General features: G+C 41.3%; 1 protein-coding gene and 1 pseudogene across 2 annotated transcripts in view; both read left to right on the top strand.

Moving 5' to 3' along the window:
• Window positions 1-21,120, top strand: part of LOC111185030 (uncharacterized) — a 93,683-nt gene extending 72,563 nt beyond the window's left edge. Inside the window, exon 7 of the mRNA XM_089909052.1 lies at window positions 11,394-21,120. Coding sequence (XP_089765178.1) covers window positions 11,394-11,516 — 123 coding nt within the window. The 3' untranslated portion in view covers window positions 11,517-21,120. The remainder of the gene's footprint in view (window positions 1-11,393) is intronic.
• The window catches only part of LOC149749579 (uncharacterized), a 167,865-nt pseudogene continuing 159,411 nt past the window's right edge, over window positions 13,183-21,636 (top strand). Inside the window, exons 1-2 of the transcript XR_016392558.1 lie at window positions 13,183-13,212; window positions 13,516-13,626. The product of XR_016392558.1 is annotated as an uncharacterized LOC149749579 (transcript). The remainder of the gene's footprint in view (window positions 13,213-13,515; window positions 13,627-21,636) is intronic.

Here is a 21,636-nt window from a genome sequence, read left to right as displayed (position 1 = left end):
CCCATAAAGCAGTAGTAAAATAAATGAGTAGAGATCTGTGGGCTCCTCTTTCATGGGCCCTCTGTAAAACCTTCGGTTTTTGCCCTGAATGAGAAATGTTTAAATGTCCACGTGCACAATCAGATCATTTCCAAAATGCCTTTCCCCTGGTCTAACTCAATTCAGATAACTGTGTTTGTCTGTGAGAAACCCTCAGGGAAAACGTTCAGGCCGAATGATCTCATGCCTGGATTTTGCAAAACAATATGTGCACAGAGCAGAATTTATATCATCATCGAATCTGTGCCATTCCCCAATCCAGCCCCGGAATATTCTTCAACAACGTGTCTTCTTCTCCATGTCTGAGTCATTTCCTAGGCCTGGATCCAGGACAGCCTGCAGACCCCTAGCCACCACGCAGGCCACATGGGGAAGCACTTCTGTACTATTTCTAGGAATGGGGTCTTTTAAAATTATTTTACACTTATCTCACCCATTTTGCTATCCCAGATGGTTTTACAAGGGGGGATTGCATGGCTGAAAGTGATGTTTTATCTTTCCTCAAAATAATTGAAAATTTCTATTGTGTCCAACTGAGAGAAAAGTCAAAGTTGTGCCATGGTGGTTATGACTGTCCTTGGAGATATTGGATTAGTCTCTTGGGGCAAAATTCTGGAGACTTGTTTGCTGCCTTTGGAAATTAGCTGTCTCTGCACCCCTGTTTCGCGGAACCTCTGGGGTACTCAGACTCTACCTGTTTTTCAGGGAGATAGAAGAAGCAGTAAACGTTGTTCTGGGTAGAACCTCTGACCACAAACAACTGATGCTTGAGTATATTAGACTACATCTTTGTGGTTGAAAAGCTTTGGCATCGTTTTCCTGGTTGTCACCTCCAGAAAGGCACATAGCATGTGTGATCTACACGTATATTTTCCCACTGAGGAGAAGAGTCAGGGAGAGTTTACTCTGTGCTCTGCCTCTGGAGAGGAAGTTACAGTTTTCAGACAGGCCTACTCAGAAGATTGTCCTGGAGGCCGGTCCGGGATCCCCCGAAAGGGGGCACATCCAGTTTGGTGACTGCAGGGTGAGACTCTGAGCCCAAACTTCCCCACACATTGCCTGTTCCAATTAACTCTTTTGGCTTGGTTATAAGTTCTGAAATCTCACCATTGGAAATTCATTTGAGTTGATAGATCTCCTCTTTAAGAGGTCAAATAAGAATGAGTTGGGGGCCTAGAGTGTTCTTTCTGTAGCTCTTGTTACCTTACCAACCGGGTCCTATAAAAATCTGGTATCAGCTCTTGCAGAAACCTCTTTCTGGTCATTGGCCCTTCTTTGAGCTCTCATAGTCTAGGGCTGTGTCGTCACTTCCTGTTTGTGGTTAATGTTCTCTACTGGGCTTTCTGAAGGTAGGAACTGTGTATGTTCATTGTTGTATCTTCACTGGATCTGACACATGGTCTTCACTCTATAATAGTTGAATGAGCCCCAGTTTCTTCCATTGTAAAATGGGGTTGATGGTGGTAATGCTCCCCTCTCAGGGTGTCTGTGAGCATGAGGTGAGATAATCCATGTTGAAATGTTGGTCAACTATAAGGAACTGTGCAAATGGAGGTCATTATGATAACTTGAGAGGAGGTGGGAGAGAAGTCCCAAAGAGGGACTCACAAACCTCACCATTTTGGATATTTTCCTGGGGCCCATTCTAAGTGATTACATGTACAAGTCATTATATGTTGGACTTCGCTCTGTCTTTATACCAAGATCCTTTGCTCTGTGTAAACCTGAAAGGATGAATCCCATAGATGTTCCCAGAGCTCATCTTTTTGTAGAATGAATAACCAGAGGTAGGAAAATCAGATACTAATTTTCATAGAATCTGTCTGATGACTGCTTTGGTGGATAATGGCGTTAATTGTTAACGCTAAGAGCAAAAAGAGACCAGAATCTGCTCATTACTCACATGGACCATAGTTGAGCGGGAGACTGTAGCAAATTGTAGAGGAGATGCCAATTGCTTCCTCCCCACTCACGTCTGCTCATTAGAGAACCTGCCTCCCCTCCCAGCCCTGTTCTCAGCTGTTTGGACAGGGCTGGAGATCCACAGAGAGTTCAAACCTTCTCACCTCAGAGAAGTAAAGTCATGACAGGGCTATGCCATTTGGATTATTAAGAGTTTGAAGAGAGACACTGAGGAAGAGTCTACCTTGGAAACATGAACGGGGAGGCCATGTTGTGCTAGGCTTGAAGCACCCGTGCACATCAAAGCAAAGAGAGCCAGGCCTTGACCCTGACCTGCCATTTTACCAGGCCCTGTCTGTTACCGTTTCCACTGTCACCATGCCGAGGTCAACTCTAAGAAAGGATCTGTCGGGCTTCTCTGGTGGCGCAGCGGTTGAGAGTCCGCCTGCCGATGTGGGGGACGCGGGTTCGTGCCCCGGTCCGGGAGGATCCCGCATGCCGCGGAGCGGCTGGGCCCCTGAGCCACGGCCGCTGGGCCGGCGCGTCCGGAGCCTGTGCTCCGCAACGGCAGAGGCCACAACAGTGAGAGGCCCGCGTACAGTAAAAAAAACAAAAACAAAAACAAGAACAAAAAGAAAGAAAGGATCTGTCATTTAAAAGGTAGCTGAAATGTAATGGGAATGAAGAGGATTAGAAAGCAACACACCTGTATTTAAACAAGACAGGAAAAAAAATAAGTAAATAGGAAAAGAAATAGTGTTTATTTATGGTAAATGCTAGAGCATGCAGCAGTAAACTGATAGAGATTTTTTTGGATATTCTGGGTGGAATTTCTAGGCTGGTTTAAATTCTTTAGGGACTGATGATGCTGATGTCTTATTATATTTATTCAGGTTAAGAAAAAATGAATTGCCTAAGGCAAAAGTAAATGTCATATGAAAGGTGGAAAATGGAGGTGAAAAAGGACTCATGTCCAAGATTAAAACTGAGGAGATGGAGGAAGTGGTGAGGAGGTAACAGAGGAAATGTTATTATCCAAGCTTGTCATCTGTGCCATGTAGTTTGGCCGCCCTCTGAAGTTGGTGGCAAGAAGGATTTTGATGGGGGTAAGGGTGTCAGAATTGGCTATGACCTGGCATAGCATTCTAAGTCATATTCATAACTGAGTTGTTCTTACTTGGAGATAGTATTTCTCCTTGAGAGAAAGAGGGATTCACAGGAAATCTGGATTGCTGTCGCAATGTAAACATAAAACACCAAGCTGTACTTATAAGACGCGTATATGGTATACCTTTAAATTTCAAGACTTCCCAAAACACTTTTGCTCTGTGGTTATATTTTTACTATTTTTGCAGATAGAGCTTCAAAGGTCCTCCTCTTATACTTATAAGGTCCTAGAGTCTTTATTCATACTCATGCTCTCTTTTCCTTTGCTAGTCCTTAATCTTTTTTCTTTCTCCACGTATTGTATTGTTTTTTCACTTTTGCTTTTCTTTCTACCAACCTACTTTTTGCTTTTTAGATCTTTATCCATTTTAAAAAGTAGCTGGACTTCTGAAACATGCAGTCAGGAAGAAAGCAGGCAGTCCCCCTTCCTGTTTATCCACCTTGCTTGCTTTTTTTGCATAAACCTCACACTCTCATGGTATTTCAGGCCCACCACGTATTAGAATAATCATGTGAAAAGTTTAAAAGAACTGTAACCCTGAGGCCATTTGCAAAGTGTTCATTCTGTAAGTACAAAGTTTGAGTTTGAATGTCAGCTTATCTCCGATTCCCATTTGTTGTTCATTTAAGTGATAAATATACTCAGTTTATTGCTCTAATCTTGCGCTGGCTGAACCCAGGATCTGCCTGAACCATTTGTGGTCCTTTTCCAAGTCTACAGCACTTCCACTGATTGCCTCCTTATAGCTCTCCACTGTGATCCAAGGTTCTCCTCTACTTGCAAAACTGCATATTATGTGGGGAGATTGGTGGTGCTGGGGGTTTTCTTTTGGGCTACTTCTTCACTTTCATAAATAAAAAGTAAGCTATGTAATACTCTCAGGCAGTAGGTAATCAAATCTATTTTTTTTTCTTTAATCAATTGCTCTGTGAGTGCCTACCCTGAGCCAGGCACTGTGCTTGATCCTGGGGATGTGGTGATGACAATCATAGAAAAGGTGACAACAGTGCACCTGCTCTCATGGTGCTCATAGTCTAGCACATGTATCATAAAGAGAAGTAACAAGAGGGCTAAGGTGCACCCCCTAGAGGCCCAGTTTTACACCAACCTCATAGAAGAAGATTGCGTTACTCAGAGACTTAGTTAGAAAATATTTTATTACATCCTCCTGAGGGTCATTCTGGACATCACTGTTGAATTTCAGACTATTTTTTTCTTATTCTCAACAGCGGTGAAGACCTTCTACTCAGCATCCTCCTAAGGGGAACTCTATATATTTTGGTAGAGTAGCTATTAAGCTGCCCTTTTCTATTTTTCTATTGTACCATTTATCTCTTGAAGGTCTTATTTGTCAGGAGTTCCTGCAGAGCTCATGCATATCGTCAAGCATCTAACTGGTCTCTAGGGGGTTTCCTTGACTCCAGAGAGAATAGAGAACTAGGATATAACCTGAATAAGAGTGGACAGCACTTTAGAAAGAGATTTTTAATTTTCAAGGGGGAAAAGATTATATTCTGGAAGTATAACATGCATTTTCTTTTAGATAATGCATTTGCTCATTTGGGCCACTAGGTTAAAGGAGGTAAGAAGCCCTAAGTAATATATTTTTCATCAGAACTACTACAGCCCCAAATCATGCTAGGTTTTATGTAGCATCCAAATGAAGTTTAATGCATGAACTTATATAAACAAAAGGTGCCATTATTATAAGCAGGGCTGTTGTTCCAGTCCTGTGTTACTAATGGCCTTTTGCTGAAGGTAATGGCTGACTCTATATGTTTAAGCAATTAAAATATATAGAATTTGGGGCTTCCCTCGTGGCGCAGTGGTTGAGAGTCCGCCTGCCGATGCAGGGGATGCGGGTTCGTGCCCCGGTCCGGGAAGATCCCACATGCCATGGAGCGGCTGGGCCCGTGAGCCATGGCCGCTGGGCCTGCGCGTCCGGAGCCTGTGCTCCGCAACGGGAGAGGCCACAACAGTGAGAGGCCCGTGTACCGCAAAAACAAAAAACAAACAAACAAACAAAAAACCATATAGAATCCTACAATGTTACATCTTGGTTTCCATGATCTGTTTGTACATTTCCATCCCATTACCTTTTGAGGAAGCTTACCAATACATGCAACAAGCCTAGTGCTTCTACCTTGTGACACCCTTTGGGTTTTCGAAGGCAGCTGCTCTGCAAATCAGACTCCCTATTTTCCTTAAGAATTTCTTACGTACTATCCTGGCTGCCTGCTTCCCAATCCAATTGGGCAATAAGTCCTACATTTCTTCCTTTGCTGTATCTCTTACATTGGTCCCTTCTTTCTTTGTCTTCCAACACCTTTACCTGTGAAAATTCACTACCTCTCTCTAGACATGATCAGACAGTTGAAATTTTGGGAAACGTAACATTAGGCTCAATTTTATGATTGTCTTTTGGAGAATGTGAGAACAAAACAATGGGTATCATCACTACCAATCATTCTGGGGCAAGATTCAACGTGACATTTAGTTGTAGCTTCACCTGCAATTTGCAAAAGAGACTAGGACTGACACTTGTGGACACAGAAAAGTGGTATACCTCCTCCAAGTCTAATTCTGACAATTCTAGGCAGAGCAAGTGCCCACTGTAGAAACACTTCTATATCACTTAGAACTTCTCCCCTCCTCAAAAACCATCAATGGCCTCCCATCACATAAAGTGTAGAATCTAAACTTCTGAGCTGCCTTTCAAGCACTAATATACACAGCAAAATTCGTCTAAATTATTTCTTACCTGTCCTCCCCAAAATAAAAGCTCTGTGCTTTCCTGCCTTTCCTCTTTGGTTACAGCTGTTTCCTCCATCTGAAATGCCATCCTTCTTCTCTCTGCCTGGCAAAACCCAACAATTCTCAACACTGATGACCTCACTCAATCACCTGCGCAACTTAAAAAAAAAGAAGAAGAATTTAGCAGGTAGATCCCCACTTTGGGGGTAGAGCCCAGCACATATATTTCTTTAAAATGCATTGAGAACCACTAGCCTGCCTAATCCATTAATATTCAGTTCAAATCCCACCTCTTCTGGGAAGACATCCCTGACCATGCCAGGGAAGAAAGTCCTTCCTGCTTGCCAGTATGAGTACATTCAATGGCACCTAACCCTTATAGCCTTATATGACCCTGAGTTAGCTCAGAAGCTCGTGGACCATGAAACCAAGTCTTATAATCTTCTATTCTTGGGCCATTAGTGAAACTGAGTCCCCGACAACCAAGCTCTCTTACTGAGTTTAGGTTTAATCTCTCTATCCAAAACTTTATACCCTTTTGTGTCCTACCCCGTTCCCCTCAGGATTGAGGGGTATCAAAGAAAAGGGGTGGATTGAAACCAAGCAGGACTCTTCGGGGCCTTCCTAGGTACAAAAGCCCCCCTGTGTCCCTCATTTCTTGTTTGTAGGAAGGAAAGGCTTTAGTCTCCTAGGCTTTCCCCCCGTTCCAAAGAGCAGACTCAAGCAGTTAATGATTAGAGCAACAGAGTCGCAGGACTCCTAGTTCCTCCTGTAAGGATATAGATAACAATCTTTGAGTTGTTCTGTAGAAACTAAGATCCCCACCCAGGTGGAGGATAGTGACTACATGCTGACCACAAGCACGTAGACCCCAGAGAGGTTGGAGCCAGAAGGCTGACATTCCCAAAACATCCCGCTCTTCCTGTAACAGAGAAGAGCAAACCTGACATCATATTGGATCTATTCCTTTAGCTCTAACCGCTGTACTCTCTCCTCTGCGCTTTAGTCATGCTGGCTCTGCACCTTTGTAAAAGAATGTTGCCAACAGCCTGAAATATACATGATAACCCATTCTCAAGGCTCTGACCTTTAAAGGTATAGTACTTTTCCATTCATATAAAGATAAAAAGTTGCAGAACAGAGAGTAACATTTGTCTTGCTGGAGGTTTACAGGAACATTGTGAAGAGCTACGTGGACAGCTGCAAAAGCAAAGATTCCTGCACCAAGACAGCAACCAGCCACACCCACCCCCCCCTTTTAGTATAAAAGAAGCTTGAATTCTAACTCTGGTAAGATGGTTCTTTGGGACATTAGTCCACCATCTTCTTGGTCTGCTGGCTTTCCAAATCAAGTTTCAATTCCTTGCCCCAACACCTCATCTCCCGATTTACTGGCCTGTCCGGTGGCAAGAGCTTGTATTCAGTAATATTACCTCACTACCAACCAATCAGAAGAAGGTCCACAAGCTGGCAATGCATCCTTCGACCCTCTCCCCTAACACTGTATTTAAAAACCCTTGCCTGAAAGCCATCAGGGAGTTCAGTTCTTTTGAGCATGAACTGCCACTTCTTGCTTGGCTCCCTGCAGATAAACTCTTTGCTGCAAACACTCACTGTCAGAGTTTGGCCTTCTGTGCTGCAGACACATGAGCCCTTGCTTGGTAACACTAGCACAGCGCCATGCCACAGTGACCTTTGTAAGTATTTCCCAGTTGTTTGCCACGGGCTGGAGGGGCAGGTGTAACCAAAAATAGATATGGAGCATGTGATGGAAGAAAACCAAGGCAGGATGTGGGAGCAACAGGGAATTCTCTAACACCTTATGTCCACAAGCGAAGGCAAGCTGCAAGAGGGCAGGAGCTCAGTTCAGGCCAGATGAGCCCAGCGTGGGATCCTCAGAAGTGGGGCGAGGTGGAGTGAAAGTCCATGCAAAGTTCTAAATGCACTGCATTTTAGAGGCTTGGGGAGGCAGCTTTCAATTGGAGAGAGGTTGCCCTCCGGTCCAGGCAGGTAACTTTGTTACTGAATTAAGTCCTATGGACCCTGCTCGGGCTCTAGCCCAGCTGAGGCTCTCTGCCTTAGCAGGGGAGGGTTTGTTTTCTGTCGGGGTTTGAGCAGCCAATAACGATAGTGAAGCTGAGATGGACGCAGCGACAAGCTTTATTCACTGGCCAAAGAACGAAGAAGTGGGAACTAAGTTCACAGATCAACTTCTCACCCACTTGGTGAGAGGTGTCTTTAAAGAGTAAAGACGGAGGGAGAGTGAGGCTGATGATGGGGGGGCATATGCATTAGTCTGTTGCGGAAGGGGCGGTGCTTTTTCCGAGGGAGTGGGGTACCACCCTTTTTTTTTTTTTTTTCACCCCCTTTTAATCTTTTTTTTGATTCCTTAATGTCCAGCCCTGGCCTTTGGTAGGTGCGTTGTTTAATATGCCAATGTAGTAAAAATCAGCTTATAATGAGATTCAGGGTTTGTTGGAAGTCCGATTTATCATCATCTTGGTCCCAGCTGGTTCCATCTGGTTTTTTGACTGTAGCTTCGTTTCTTATCTCTGGACCCTCTAACTTAAAGATTTATGTTAACTCCTGCTAAAGGTGTGGGTTGGCTGGCAGGTTTTGATCAAAGACCTGGAGCAGCTCTGACAACAAGTTGAGTCTCCAGGGTGGGTTTAAGGATATTAAAGAAGAGATCCCAGACTTGGATAGGGAGTTGAAAGTAAGGCAAAATACAGAAAAGGAGCTGTTCCAAGATGGAGTTGGAGGAGGAATCAGGATTTGGGGGGGTGGAAGAAGCAGGCCCTCCTCAGAGAGACAGATAAACTTCTGGAGTCGTGTTTTCATCATTCATGAGATACTTGAGTACCAGACTTACATATTAATTGATTCCTTTTATTCCCTTCCCTAATTCCCGGAGTAGTTAGGCACTTTAAAAATGGCCGAGCCTACGTGCTGTGCTGCAGTAAAAGGGGCAAAGAGAGGGACCACCGCCCAAGGCCCTGTCTGCTGAGATCCACCTCTTCTCCAACTGCTGTCCCACACTCTGTGGACTTGCCCGGGGCAGGCCAGCCAGAAAGGAGCCTTTGAAAAGTCACCCAAAGAAAACTCTACAAAGAAACCTTCTGTTTGGGAATGGCCTGGGGTGCCTGTTTCATCACAAACCCTTCCATTTCTGTGATTCCACAAGTGGTAGATATTTTTTAAACAGAGAAACTAGATCTTCCCGATAATACATTCATTGAAACATTCCCACCCTACCACAGCTGGAAAAGTCCTCCAGCCCTAACATTTGATGAGAAACAAATTAAGGAAACTCAGACAGTCTGCTGGCCCAGGGGTCCCTCTCACCTCCATGGGTGGGTCTCAGGGTAGTGAGGACCCCTGAGGCCTCTCCACTTAGTCGTCAAGAAGGAAGCCACCCAAATACTGGCAACTGTGCCCACTTCCTGCCCTTAAAATCCTCTGTCTCCAAACTTCCCCCCTCAGTTCCCTGAACACTTGCTCTGTGGTGTTATAGGGGCAGCGTCTGATAAAAGGAACCTGAGATCACCACCTCCTGTGTGTCGGCTGAGAGCAAGTCCTGTAGCTGCTCTGCTTTGAGTTCATTTAAATGTCCATCCTCACAGCAACCCCGTGAGATGGGTGTTATAAGACCAATTTTAGAGGGTAGAAAACTGAAACACTGAGAGGTTAAACAAGGTGCCCACTGACATTTGGGAACAAGTAAAAAATGGGGGCTTCCAGCCCAGGGCTGTCTGTTTCTGATGAATAATAATAATAGCTAAAAAGTATCGAGTATTTATTACCTGCCAAGCATTGTTATAAGTCCTTGACATGTATGCCCTCACAACAAACCTACAAGGTAGGAGCTATTATTATCATTTTCCTCCTTTTACTTATGAGGAAACTGAAGTACAAAGAGATTAAATAACTTGTCTGAGATCACAGTGTTACATAGTATGGCTGGGTTTGAACGTAGACAAGTAGTCCAGGCGCCTCACTGCAGGTAGGCCTGGGTCTTCCTTACCCTGTTTGTACTGCCTGGGCCTTCTCAGGCTGGTGGCAGAAGGTACCATGTATCAGCAATGCAGGACACGTGGTGTGATAGAAAATTGAGGTGTTTTTAAAAATGATTATTGAAACGTATAGGGTCTTAACAGAGATGCAGGAAATCCATGAGGATTGGAGTGGATAGAATTTTTACTTACATGAGGAAATGTATAGGTCATGGTGTTAAGTGAAGAAAGAAAGTGACAAAGCTACCTACACAGTTGAAGTATATCTGAGTATAATCTCAATGATGTAAAGAGATACATAAAAATGATGAAATAAATGAACTTACAGTTTTTTCAAAAAAGATTTGTTAATTTTTTAAGTCAAGCAACGAGAAAGAAAAATCTTTCCACTGGTCTATGTTATTCTAATTCAGTATAGTTCAACAAGGATTTTTGAGCACCTGCTGTGCCGGTGGCTCAGTGACACAGGCATCTTGGCCTTGCCCTGAGAAGCCTGCCCACTGGTGCTGGCTGGAGGGGCCTTGAAGTCACCTCCCCACTACCGCCTGATCCTGGGTAAGCAGACTTAACCCAGCCTGGCTGGGCAAACTTTTGAAGCAGGCAGACGTTTCAGTTGTACACTTTCTACCATCTCCTTTCTTCATCCTGTCCCACCACCCAGCCAAATTTCTGGCATATGGAAGGAATTTTAATGTTTGTAAACAAAAATACATCTCTCCCTGTCACTCAACATAAAAATGTTCCTTAATGCTGAGTAACTTTTTTTTAATTTGCTAATCATTAACAAATAACCTTGAACATATTATTTGTATTGAAATTAAATCAGTATTATATATGTACAAAGAAAAATGCCTTACCACCTTTCAGTCTCACCTTTCTATTTTATACTTTCTCAAGATAAACCGATGGCTTTTAATATAGGAGGGGAATTCTTGGGTCATGTTTTAACCCCATGTTCAACTTTTTGAGAAACTGCCAGACTGTTTTCCTAAGCAGCTACATCATTTTAGATTCCCACCAGTGATGCCTGATGGTTCCCATTTCTCTATATCATCACCAACACTTGTATTTTCCCTTTGTTTTTTATTGTAGTCATCCTAGTAGGTATGAAGTGCTGTCTCATTATGGTTTTGATTTACATTTTCCTAATGACTAATGATCTTGAGCATCTTTTTGTGTGCTTATTGGCTATTTGTATATCTTCTTTGGAGAAATATCTATTCAGATCGTTCACTCATTTTTAATTAGATTGTTTTTTTGTTATTGAGTTATAAGAACTCTTTATATGTTCTGGATACTAGATCCTTATGTACAGAAGTTTTAATTTTTGATGAAATGTAACTTATTTATTTTTCTTTTTTTTCTTTTGACTGCCATATCTAAGAATCCATTGCCAAATTCAAGCTCTGGAAGATTTACTCCCATGTTTTCTTCTTAGAATTTTATAGTTTTAGTTCTTATATTTAGGTTCTTATCCTTTTTTTTTTTTTTTTTTTTTTTTTTTTTGCTGTACGCAGGCCTCTCACTACTGTGGCCTCTCCCGCTGTGGAGCACAGGCTCCGGACGCACAGGCCCAGCGGCCATGGCTCACAGGCCCAGCTGCTCCACGGCATGTGGGACCCTCCCGGACTGGGGCATGAACCCGTGTCCCCCGCATCGGCAGGCGGACTCTCAACCACTGTGCCACCAGGGAAGCCCTCTTATCCATTTTGAATTCATTGTTTTATATGGTGTGAGGTAAGGGTCCAACTTACCCTTCTAATAAATACTTTGAGAGGTTACTGAAAATTGGTCATGAGACATTGAAGAGTGAGACTTGGGTCAGTAGACACTTGGTGTCTTCTGGAACTTCCCACTCAGCAAATTATATCATCATGAGTTTGTCTCAATGGGGGATATAGTCTAACATAAGTTCTCTCAATATGTAAATAAAGTGAAACCTAGAAATGAATCTTTTAAAAGCATTTCCTCACAATCCCACTGCCATATAGAATGTTTGGTTAGGTTACTTTATTCAAAAAATGGTCTATAATTAAATCATGATCCTGACTGGATCATGATTTAGACAATAAATTGTGAGACAAGAAACAAATGTTTGGTCCTCCCATTCTGCCACTACCTGAAATGGCTCAAGATAATAACTGAACCATCACAGCTACAGTTTGTACTTTGTAAAATGCTATAAACTATTGCTAATACTTTCCATAAAACTTTGTGAGATTTGGGGTTTAAAAAATGTAATAAAACTTTGAGTTCATTAAAGTTCAACTTATGCATATAAGCAAGAATTATTAAATGGCTTTATTTTGCAATATTGAGAAATGAGAGACATGAATACATTTTCTCAAGGTAATTTCATAAGTCAGCTCCTTGAAGAACACAGTAAATGCACAAACAATCTCTTACATTAAAATGTTAGCAGGTTGCTGGCATTGTTACCTTCAAGCATTGGCAGATTTCCTTTACTTACAATGTCATGAGCTTGGACGCTTTAAGAGGTGTTGTGGGCTGAGAGAACGAGAAGCTATGCTTCTGGACCACAGCCAGTTTCAGACAAAGAATAAGAAAGATTTAACAATTTGTTTTCTAAGTTTGAAATGTTTCTCCTGAATTCCTTTTGTATTATCAGTAAACATGGCAGTTGCTTTTTCTTTTGAGGTCTCCGAGGTTAAAATGCACTTTAAATAATGGTTTAGTTCTGAACAGGCATATCATATTGTCTTTCTGTTGCTGAAGTGGCTAGTTTCTATCAGGCCAAAGAAAGTTCAGGTTTCTAAGAAAACATTGCACTGACAGGAAAAACCCCACATTAGAAGACACAGAGATGGTGTCTGATGTAACTTCATTTTTAGGATATGTTTATCGATTATTTTTTCATGTTAATTTTGATCCCATCAGCAATCACTAAATGCATTAAGCCTTGCATTGAAACTTTATTTTGACTTGAGGATCAATAATTCCCTTAGGATTTGAGGGCCTTATCTGGTTCACAAAGATATGAAGTTTTCTAAAGTAGTATTTTGTATAATTGCAAAAGAACAACTCAGAAGAAGGGAAATTTTCTTTTTACTTGTTATTAAGTTGTTGAACTAGGTAATGAGGTGACACCCATCAGGAATACTGATCTAGACCACTAGCAGGTTTCACATGTCCCCATAATAAATGACAATGATATATAATTTAACCCAACCAGGATAAACTTCTAAAAAGAGTTTCCCAGCCTCTCTCAAACCCTGAATCATAAAATTGCCTGGGAAGGTCTTTCCCACAGCCTGTTAGCTGACATTTTTCATTTGGCTGGAAAGCATGCAGTATGCCAAGATTTATCAGCACTACGTAATGTTGGTGTGGTTCAAGTTATTGAGACAGAAGTTGGTATCATCTAGCGCCTGAAGGCCTGTTCCTGGCTTGAGTACCAAGGAAGGTATAGCTGAGCCCAACTCCACCATCTTTTGGCAAAGGGAAGGATTTGACATTGGTCTTTAAAGTTTCCAGGAGGGAAGCTCCAGTGTCACATATCTGTGGCCCTCCCATTCATAGGCGGGGTATGTCACATTCACCACGCCTCTCCCGGAACCTGGTCACTTGTCCCATGTTTGCTGCCTCTGTGGCTGACGCAACCTGCTATGCATCCCCCAGCCTGGAAACCTGGAGGCCATCCTTGACTTCTTTTCCTTCACCGACCACCCAGTTGGTGCTTGCAAGCCCACTGCCATCACCAGTGTAAGTCCTCATCCCCTCTCCTGGAAGGTAGGTTTCTCCATTCCCGGTATAGCTCTCGTCCAATCCATCTCTTCACATGGCAGTCAGAGCAATCTGTCTAAAACAAGATCTGATGGTTCCTGGGATTTAAAACCTCCGACGGCTTCCCATGGACCTCGGATTGAACTACTTAACGTGACTCTTAGGATGTTAGTGGTCCCGCTGCCATCCACCCTCCTTCCCCAGTCAACTTCTCATCCCTCGCTTTTCCTCTCTGAATGCCCTCAGCCATGCATTCTCTGGGGCTTCGGGGCCTTTGTGCAGGCAGTATCCTTTGTCTGAGTGGACTGCCTTCTACCTTTCACCTTGCGAACTCTTACTCAGTCATGAAAACAAGGTCACAACCCCCAGAGAACCTCCTCTAATACCCTCCCCTCTCCTCACCTGTTTTCACTGCTGCTGGGCTCCCATGGCACCTGCTCTTATCTGTAGCACAGCACTTTTACCTAGATCCTTCCTCTCACCCCCAAAAGGCTGAGTGCCTTTAGAGGACTGGGACATGCAAACTCTGTATCCCTAAGCTTAACACAGTGCTCAGCGCTGTGTATTAGAGGAATGCTATGTATTACAGCTATTTATTGAATCCTGGCCCCACTGGCAATCAAAATATGATTGATCTTCATTGAACTACATCCATTCACTAGATTTTATGCTCTTTGAGGATGGAGTCCATGCTTAGTCATCTTTGTGTCCTCCCTACACACAGTAAGTGTTTAGCAAATGTTTACCAAAATTATTCCTGGTTGTATCTGATAGCGCAACCATTTTCTCCTATCATTTTTCTTTTTTTAAATTGAGATGTATTTCATGTACCATAAAATTCACCCACTTCAAGTGTATAGTTCAGTAGTTTTTAGTATACTCACAGAGGTGTGCATCCACCACACAACGTAATTTTAGAACATTTTTGTCGCCCCCGCCAAAAGAAATCTGTACCGATTAGCAGTCGCTCCTCACCACTACCCCCAAACTCCACCCCAGCCTAGGCAACCACTAATCTATTTTCTATTTCTATAAATTTGCATATTTTAGGCATTTCATATAAATGGAATTGTACAATATGCAATCTTCAATCACTGGTTTCTTTCACTTAGCATAATGTTTTCAAAGTTCATCCATGTTACAGCATGTATCACTACTTCATTCATTTTTATGGCTGAACAAAATGAGAGCATATTGTGTGTATATATACCACTTTCTCTTTGTCCATTCACCAGTTGATGGCTATCTGGATTTCCACCTTTTGGCTATTATGAATAATACTGCTTGAACATTTTTGTACATGTTTTTATGTAGACATGTTTTTATTTCTCTTGGGTATATAACAAGAGGGAAATTTCTGGGTCATATGGTAATTCTATGTTTCGCCTTTTGAGAAACTATCAGACTGTTTCTCAACATAGCTACACCATTACAGTCTCACCAGCGATGTCTGAAAGTTTCAATTTCTCCATTTCCTCACCAATACTTGTTATTATCAGTCTTCTTTATTTTAGTTACCTTTGTATGTGTAGTGTGGTTTTCACTGGCATTTTCTTGACTGCTAATGATGTTGAGCATCTTTCCAAGTGCTTATTGGTCATTTGTATTTATTCTTTGGAAAAAATATCTATTTAGATTCTTTGCCCATTTTTTATTTTATTATTATTATTGACTTGTAAGCATTCTTTATATATTCTGGATACACATCCTTTGTCAGGAACATATTTTGCAAATATTTTGACCCATTTTATTTTTTTTCCACTTTCTTGATGGTGTCCTCATGTCACACAAAAGTTTTTAGCTTTTATGAAGTACAGTTTATGTATTTTTCTCTTTTGTTACTTGTGATTTTAGTGTCATGTCTAAGAAGTTATTGCCTAACCTAAGGTCATTAAGATTTACTCCTATGTGTTCTTCTAGGAGTTTTATCGTTTTAGCTCTTACATTTAGTTGTATGATCCATTTTGAGCTAATTTTTTTGGTGTGGTGTGGGGTAGGGATTCATATACCTTGTTTTGTATGTTGTATATCAAGTTGTCCCAGCACCATTTGTTGAAAAGACTATTCTTTCACCATTAAAGTGTCTTGGCACTTTGTTGAAAATCAGTTGACCATAAATGTGAGAGTTTATTTCTGGACTTTCAATTTTACTGCATTGAGCTATATGTCTGTCATCATGATAACACTTCAGTGTTTTGATTTTCATAACATTTTTTAAAAGAAGACTAGGAAAGCTGTGTATTGGCAAGTTGGGAAGAGTGGTCTCCTTGAACTGGGAGAAGATTCTTTTTGCAAGAATATGGATGTCAGGGAAGGAAATAAACATCTACTGAGCACTATTATATGTTACACATTATAGTAGACGCCTTCACATATGCTGTGATAACAATCATGTAATAGTTGTAATAACCCCATGCAATAGGTAGAATTATCCCCATTTTAAGGCAAGGAAACTGAAGTTTGGAGAGGTTAAGTATCTTGCTTAAAATAATTTAGTAACTGGTGAAAGAAGTGGGATTTGTACACAGTCCCTAGGACTTCAAACCCATGGTCTTTTCATAACAAGGAACTTTTCTTACCACACATCCACTGAACACAAGCTGCATGTGAAGGCAGTGGAGGGACTTGAATTCATTAATATCAAACATTTTTCTCATGACACTCTAGGAAATTAAAGGAATACTTGTAACTATTTTGAGACAGTTGTCTAACAGCAAAATTTCACAGGATATTTCAAGAAAACACTCGTCAGCTATAAAAACTAGCTTTGTGGTTAATTTTAACTTCACAGCGCATGCTATTCTCATTTATATGACCTCAAAAGTGTTGAACGTTATTTTGTATAATTAGCATAGCACAATGCCATCCTGTTGGAAGAAAAGCTAGAACTAATCTCAGCTATGTGGGTGGATTAGCCTTGTCCTTAGTTCTTGTTTTCATTGAAACCCTTCCCAAGGTTGTTCTGAAATGAATACAGGTCATAGTTGTCAAATGAGTTCTATGTGAAATAATAGAAGATTTAGAATTGAGAAAGATTTGTGAAGTCAACGAAGAAATGGCATTATTTTTTTGCATAATTCAGTTGATACAAGCTCCATTCTTTTTCTTTTCTTAAGTGAGAGCACAGAGAGTATCTTCTGGGTCCCAGAGTCTGGGTAGAAGTTAAGTTTAGATAGTGCAGATTCAGCAATGACAGAAACATAGTCTAGACAATTCTGTCATCTCTTGTTAACTTTTTACCCTCTCTGCTCTGCAGGGCAAGAATCTGTTGCTTTCTTTCAGTGAAGATGCTGCACCTAGATGTTTAGATTGTTCAATGTCGCTTATGTAAAGATTCCCATGACTCAATTCCTCTTAGAAGTTAGTGCCAGGAAAAAGTTTGCCTAACTTAAGAACAGCTATGATGTTTTTGCCAGACCATGAGAACTATATTATTCATTGTATGTCGTTCTTGTCTTGACTCTTGGAAGCCCAGAGCTAAATTTAATGTTCAACTATGTTAATCCAGGACCCCGGCAAGAGGATCTCTTACCTCCTTCTGTTGTCTTTAATAACAAGTTACTCCAGGGCCATTTGGAAGTAGGTAGAGTACATGTTATAATCCATAATTCTAAATATTTTTATTATCCATAGAAAATAATATATATTCTAACTCTAGCACTGTGTGAAAATAGGGTGCCCGACAGTTGCTAGTTTTACAGATATACATGTTTATGCTCCTTGTTTCCAGAAAGAGAATTGTAAGAGAAAGAAAAAGAAAAAAAAGTTTCTTATAGGCCAGGTTTTCAGATTGGAGATTAGGTTTTTTTTCAGTCTGGGTTATATTAGGCACAGGTATCCTCTTCACAATGCAAGAAAACAGCAGGAATTTCCTCAAATTCTCATCCTGGCGTTGCTATTAAAACAGGCTGAATATTTTCCAAATTTCATTGTAGGTACTAGTGAGGGTAACAGTAAAACCGTACCTATTAGAGGTTTTGAGAGCAACACATAATTCATAATCGAAAACAGAAAGCTCCTGAAAGCACAAGTCAGGGACCAGATGCACAGCGTTGTTCTTATAAAGGGCTACAGCATGCTTTCTCGGGGTGGTTTTATGTGTGTCATGAACACTGTAAGACAGCTAATCCCCCAAGCTTCTTTGTATTTTGTACCTCTTCCAGAGAAAGGTTTGTAATCCAGGAAAATGTCTGCAGGTGAAGATTCAGAGTGAATAAAAGTTCAGTGAATTGAGTCTGCCAGTTACATATTATTGAGCAGCTAAGAATGTTGCAGAATTTGCATGCAACTTATAAAATAATATTGCAATAAAACATTCTCTCATATGGAAATTTCCACCTCACTTCACGGTAAGCTCACCTGGATGAGGGCCAGATACATTTGTTTATGGCCGTGATGACATAATAGGAGGAAATAAATGAAGCACCTCCTTGGGTTTAGTTTTGCCAGAGTCACATGAAGTCTAGTTCTGGAAGTAGAGGCAGGAAATTTGACGATTACTTTAGGAGAAGTCAGTGGCAAATTAAGACTATTGCTTCGTTGATAGAAGAAGGGAAGGCCTGGAGGTAGATACTGTGGCTGGAAGATAAAAGTGGCTGACAGCCCTCAATTTCTTCCAGAAGAGAGCAAATGCCCAAAGTTCAGTGCTCTTATTTCTCCCGTGACTTAGCCGTGCTGTATTTTCAGGGCCATGTTTCTCCTTGGCTTGAGTGTGGACAGTGCCCTTCATAGATCCGTCAGGGAAAAGGAAGTCTTTTCTACAGTTCATTGAGATTTCATCAGGAGCCCATGGCTGACTTGGTCCTACTGCTGTCCCTTTATGTGATTATTGGAAAATCCTACACGCTTATCTGCACTTGTAATATTTGTTCTCAGTTGGAGACATTTTGCTATCCTCATTCAATAGATTCAACAGCACCTTGGTAATGGGGGGAAATTTCTTTTGTATTTACAGGCTTAATTTTCACCCTTGACTTAACTGCCAGTTGGAAGCAGAAATTGAGATATGACATTACTAAGTCCATTGGAGACTTTGGCCAGGTCATTGCTATGGCCCAAAGGGTGGCTTCTGTCTCACATAGATCAGAGAGCACTAATTTTAATTGACAGAGCCCTTTTAAATCAGTAGAGCCCTTCAAAATTGCCTTTTATCAACATGTACTTGTCAAGGAAAATGGATTCTTAGAATTTCAGATGGCTTCTTTGTATAATTCGATCCATGGAATAAAAAGGCAGAATGAAAATTTTTAAGAGAGTGATTTTTCAGAGGACCCCAAGTTGGTAAACTAATTTTGCTAGTTTCCTTGAAGAGATTCTCAGCTTAAATTGTTTCATTTTTTATGTGATCTTCAAAAGACATGGATTTTCAAGTTTGTGTCTAGCACTGATATCCTATGATCACAGTTTTAGGAAACAGCAAGCTCTCAGAATGGGGGTGGGGGGACTGGTTCTGAGTGGTAGATTTTTATGAAGATGAAGAGACAAATTTAAAGCTAATCAACAAAATAGAGTTATTTGTAGTGAGGTGGATGGACCTAGAGTCTGTCATACAGAGTGAAGTAAGTCAGAAAGAGAAAAACACATATCGTATCCTAACACACATATATGGAATCTAAAAAAAAAGGTTCTGATGAACCTAGGGGCAGGAGAGGAATAAAGATGCAGACGTAGAGAATGGACTTGAGGACACAGGGAGGGGGAAGGGTTAGCTGGGATGAAGTGAGAGAGTGGCACGGACATATATACACTACCAAATGTAAACTAGATAGCTAGCGGGAAGCAGCTGCATAGCACAGGGGGATCAGCTCAGTGCTTTGTGACCACCTAGAGGGGTGGGATAGGGAGGGTGGGAGGGAGTCGCAAGAGGGAGGAGACATGGGGATATATGTATATGTATAGCTGATTCACTTTGTTATAAAGCAGAAACTAACACACCATTGTAAAGCAATTATACTTCAATAAAGATGTTAAAAAAATAAAATAAAGTTAATCAACATTCAGTATGCTGACAATCATAAAAATATATCCAATGTATCTGTCATAAATGCATAGTTTATTTACATTCCAGATTCATACTCAGGATAGGATAAAAAGTGTTCACACATGAAAAATATCTAGCTTTGTTGATGCCAGTTACACTAGGTGGGGTATAATGTTAAGAGAAATGAGTGATCTGCACAGGCAGGTAAGTTCAGAATCACAACATTTTAGCCAGGCACCACTGTAATTTTACCTTATGACCCACTGGCTCATAATTATTTTCTCCCAAGGTCTCCTTGTCATCTGACCAAACATTGTAGGTACCCTTTAATTTCTTATAATTTCCTCCTCACTTATCTCCCAGTAAATATTTCTTGAACATTTGGCTGAAGCCCACGATAGAGGCAGCGTTCACAATAACCCAAAGTTCCCGCTATTGTTCTTTCTCCAGCCCTGCCTTTCCAGAGAACTTAGCAGGCACTTTCTTCTTGAACTACACCTTTTAGCCTCTCTCTCCTTCTGTCCTCCCTCCCCTGCCCATGCCTACTTTCTTGCTTCCTGTTAAGCATAATTTATCTACACTTCAGATCCAAATGACCCTATCTGGGGATACTTGCTTTGATTTTAGTCCAAATAGCAACAAACATGGTCCTGAAAAAAACTTTCTTTTTAGATTTCCCAGGTGGTTCTCCTGTGAATTCAGTAACACAAGGAATAAAATGGGTGTAAACTCCCTTTTTTACATATTCCGGTAGGTATTTACTGTGTCAGACATTGCAAAAGATACACAGATATGAGGCTTGACTCTAGCCCTCAAAGAGACTAAAATGTAGATGAGGCATCAAGTTACATAGATATGAAACATAATACAACTCAATAATATGGATCATCCTGTGAGGCCACGTTCAAGTTCCCACCGTCCGCGAGGGCAGACATTTCTGTGTTTCTCTTTATTCACCGATGCATTCCCAGTGCCTCAAACAGTCCCTGGCATATAGTAAGTGCTCAACAGATGTGTGGAATGAAGTAGAATCTATTTTCTAAGCATGCAATTCAGTACAGTACAGTCTACTCTGTTACCAGCATGTTTGTGTAATGAAAGCATGTGTAACAGAAATTAACTCATTCATGACTGATGTGTAGGGAAAGGATATTAGTAAAATGCAGTGGTTATGTTGGTTCATATGCAATTGTTGCCAGCACCTTAATATTCTGCACCATCAAGAAACAGCAGCTGCAAACAAAACACAGCAGAATGCCAGTTGGGGAGGACACACAGTGCTATGCCCGATGTTCATTCACTCTATGTTCTTTCTCTTGGATTGGTTTGACCATGAGCTCTCACTTGGGAGGGGTGAATTCACCTCTTACTTGTACATTTTGTGCTTATCTTCCTAACTCAGCAGCCTCAAACAACTCTCCTTCCAATCTCTTCATCAGTTACTTCCATCTTTTTATAAAGGTAAAGTCCTATATTTATATTTACTGTAACATTTATTAGGAATTGAACGTGGCTCTTAAACTCTGCTAGCATGTTTTTTGGAATGGTTACTGTTTTTGCTGGTGCTCTGGTTGCAGTGTTACATAACTTCTGAGTTGTTTGTTTCTTATCCTATTCCCCCCATAAGCTTTGTTATTTCTAGTGCATGATTTCAAAAGTGGGAAGATCACACACATCCTTTTATAGAAGAAATGTTGTACTACAAACTTCATTTTCAACGAAGATAAGTGGGGTTTGGCTGTGGGAGAAGATGAAAGACAGCATTCCAGTTCTGGCAAGAGCATCACCACCTCCCATGTTTCATACAGTATGGAAACTTCGGGGGAGGGGAGGGTCCCCCCACGCTGGTGAGAGTGCCAGGCTCCAAGAAGTGGGTAGGTGGATGGCTTTGAATGGAAAAGTTTTTAAGTAATTCATAATTTTCTGTGGCAAAGTGCCTCCTAGAGCTTCTAGAACAGGAAGTAGCCTGTCAAAGCGGTGTTCTAGAACCATTAGCGTGCAGGCTAGGCGTGTGCAGATGGATGCCAGTACAACGA

The sequence above is a fragment of the Delphinapterus leucas genome, chromosome 3 (genome assembly GCF_059928025.1).
Source record: "Delphinapterus leucas isolate spDelLeu-1000000601 "Yukka" chromosome 3, BTC_Dleu_Yukka2, whole genome shotgun sequence".
Lineage (NCBI taxonomy): Eukaryota > Metazoa > Chordata > Mammalia > Artiodactyla > Monodontidae > Delphinapterus > Delphinapterus leucas.
The sequence above is the reverse complement of the archived record's forward strand: the minus strand, read 5'-3'. Positions and strand labels throughout refer to the sequence as shown.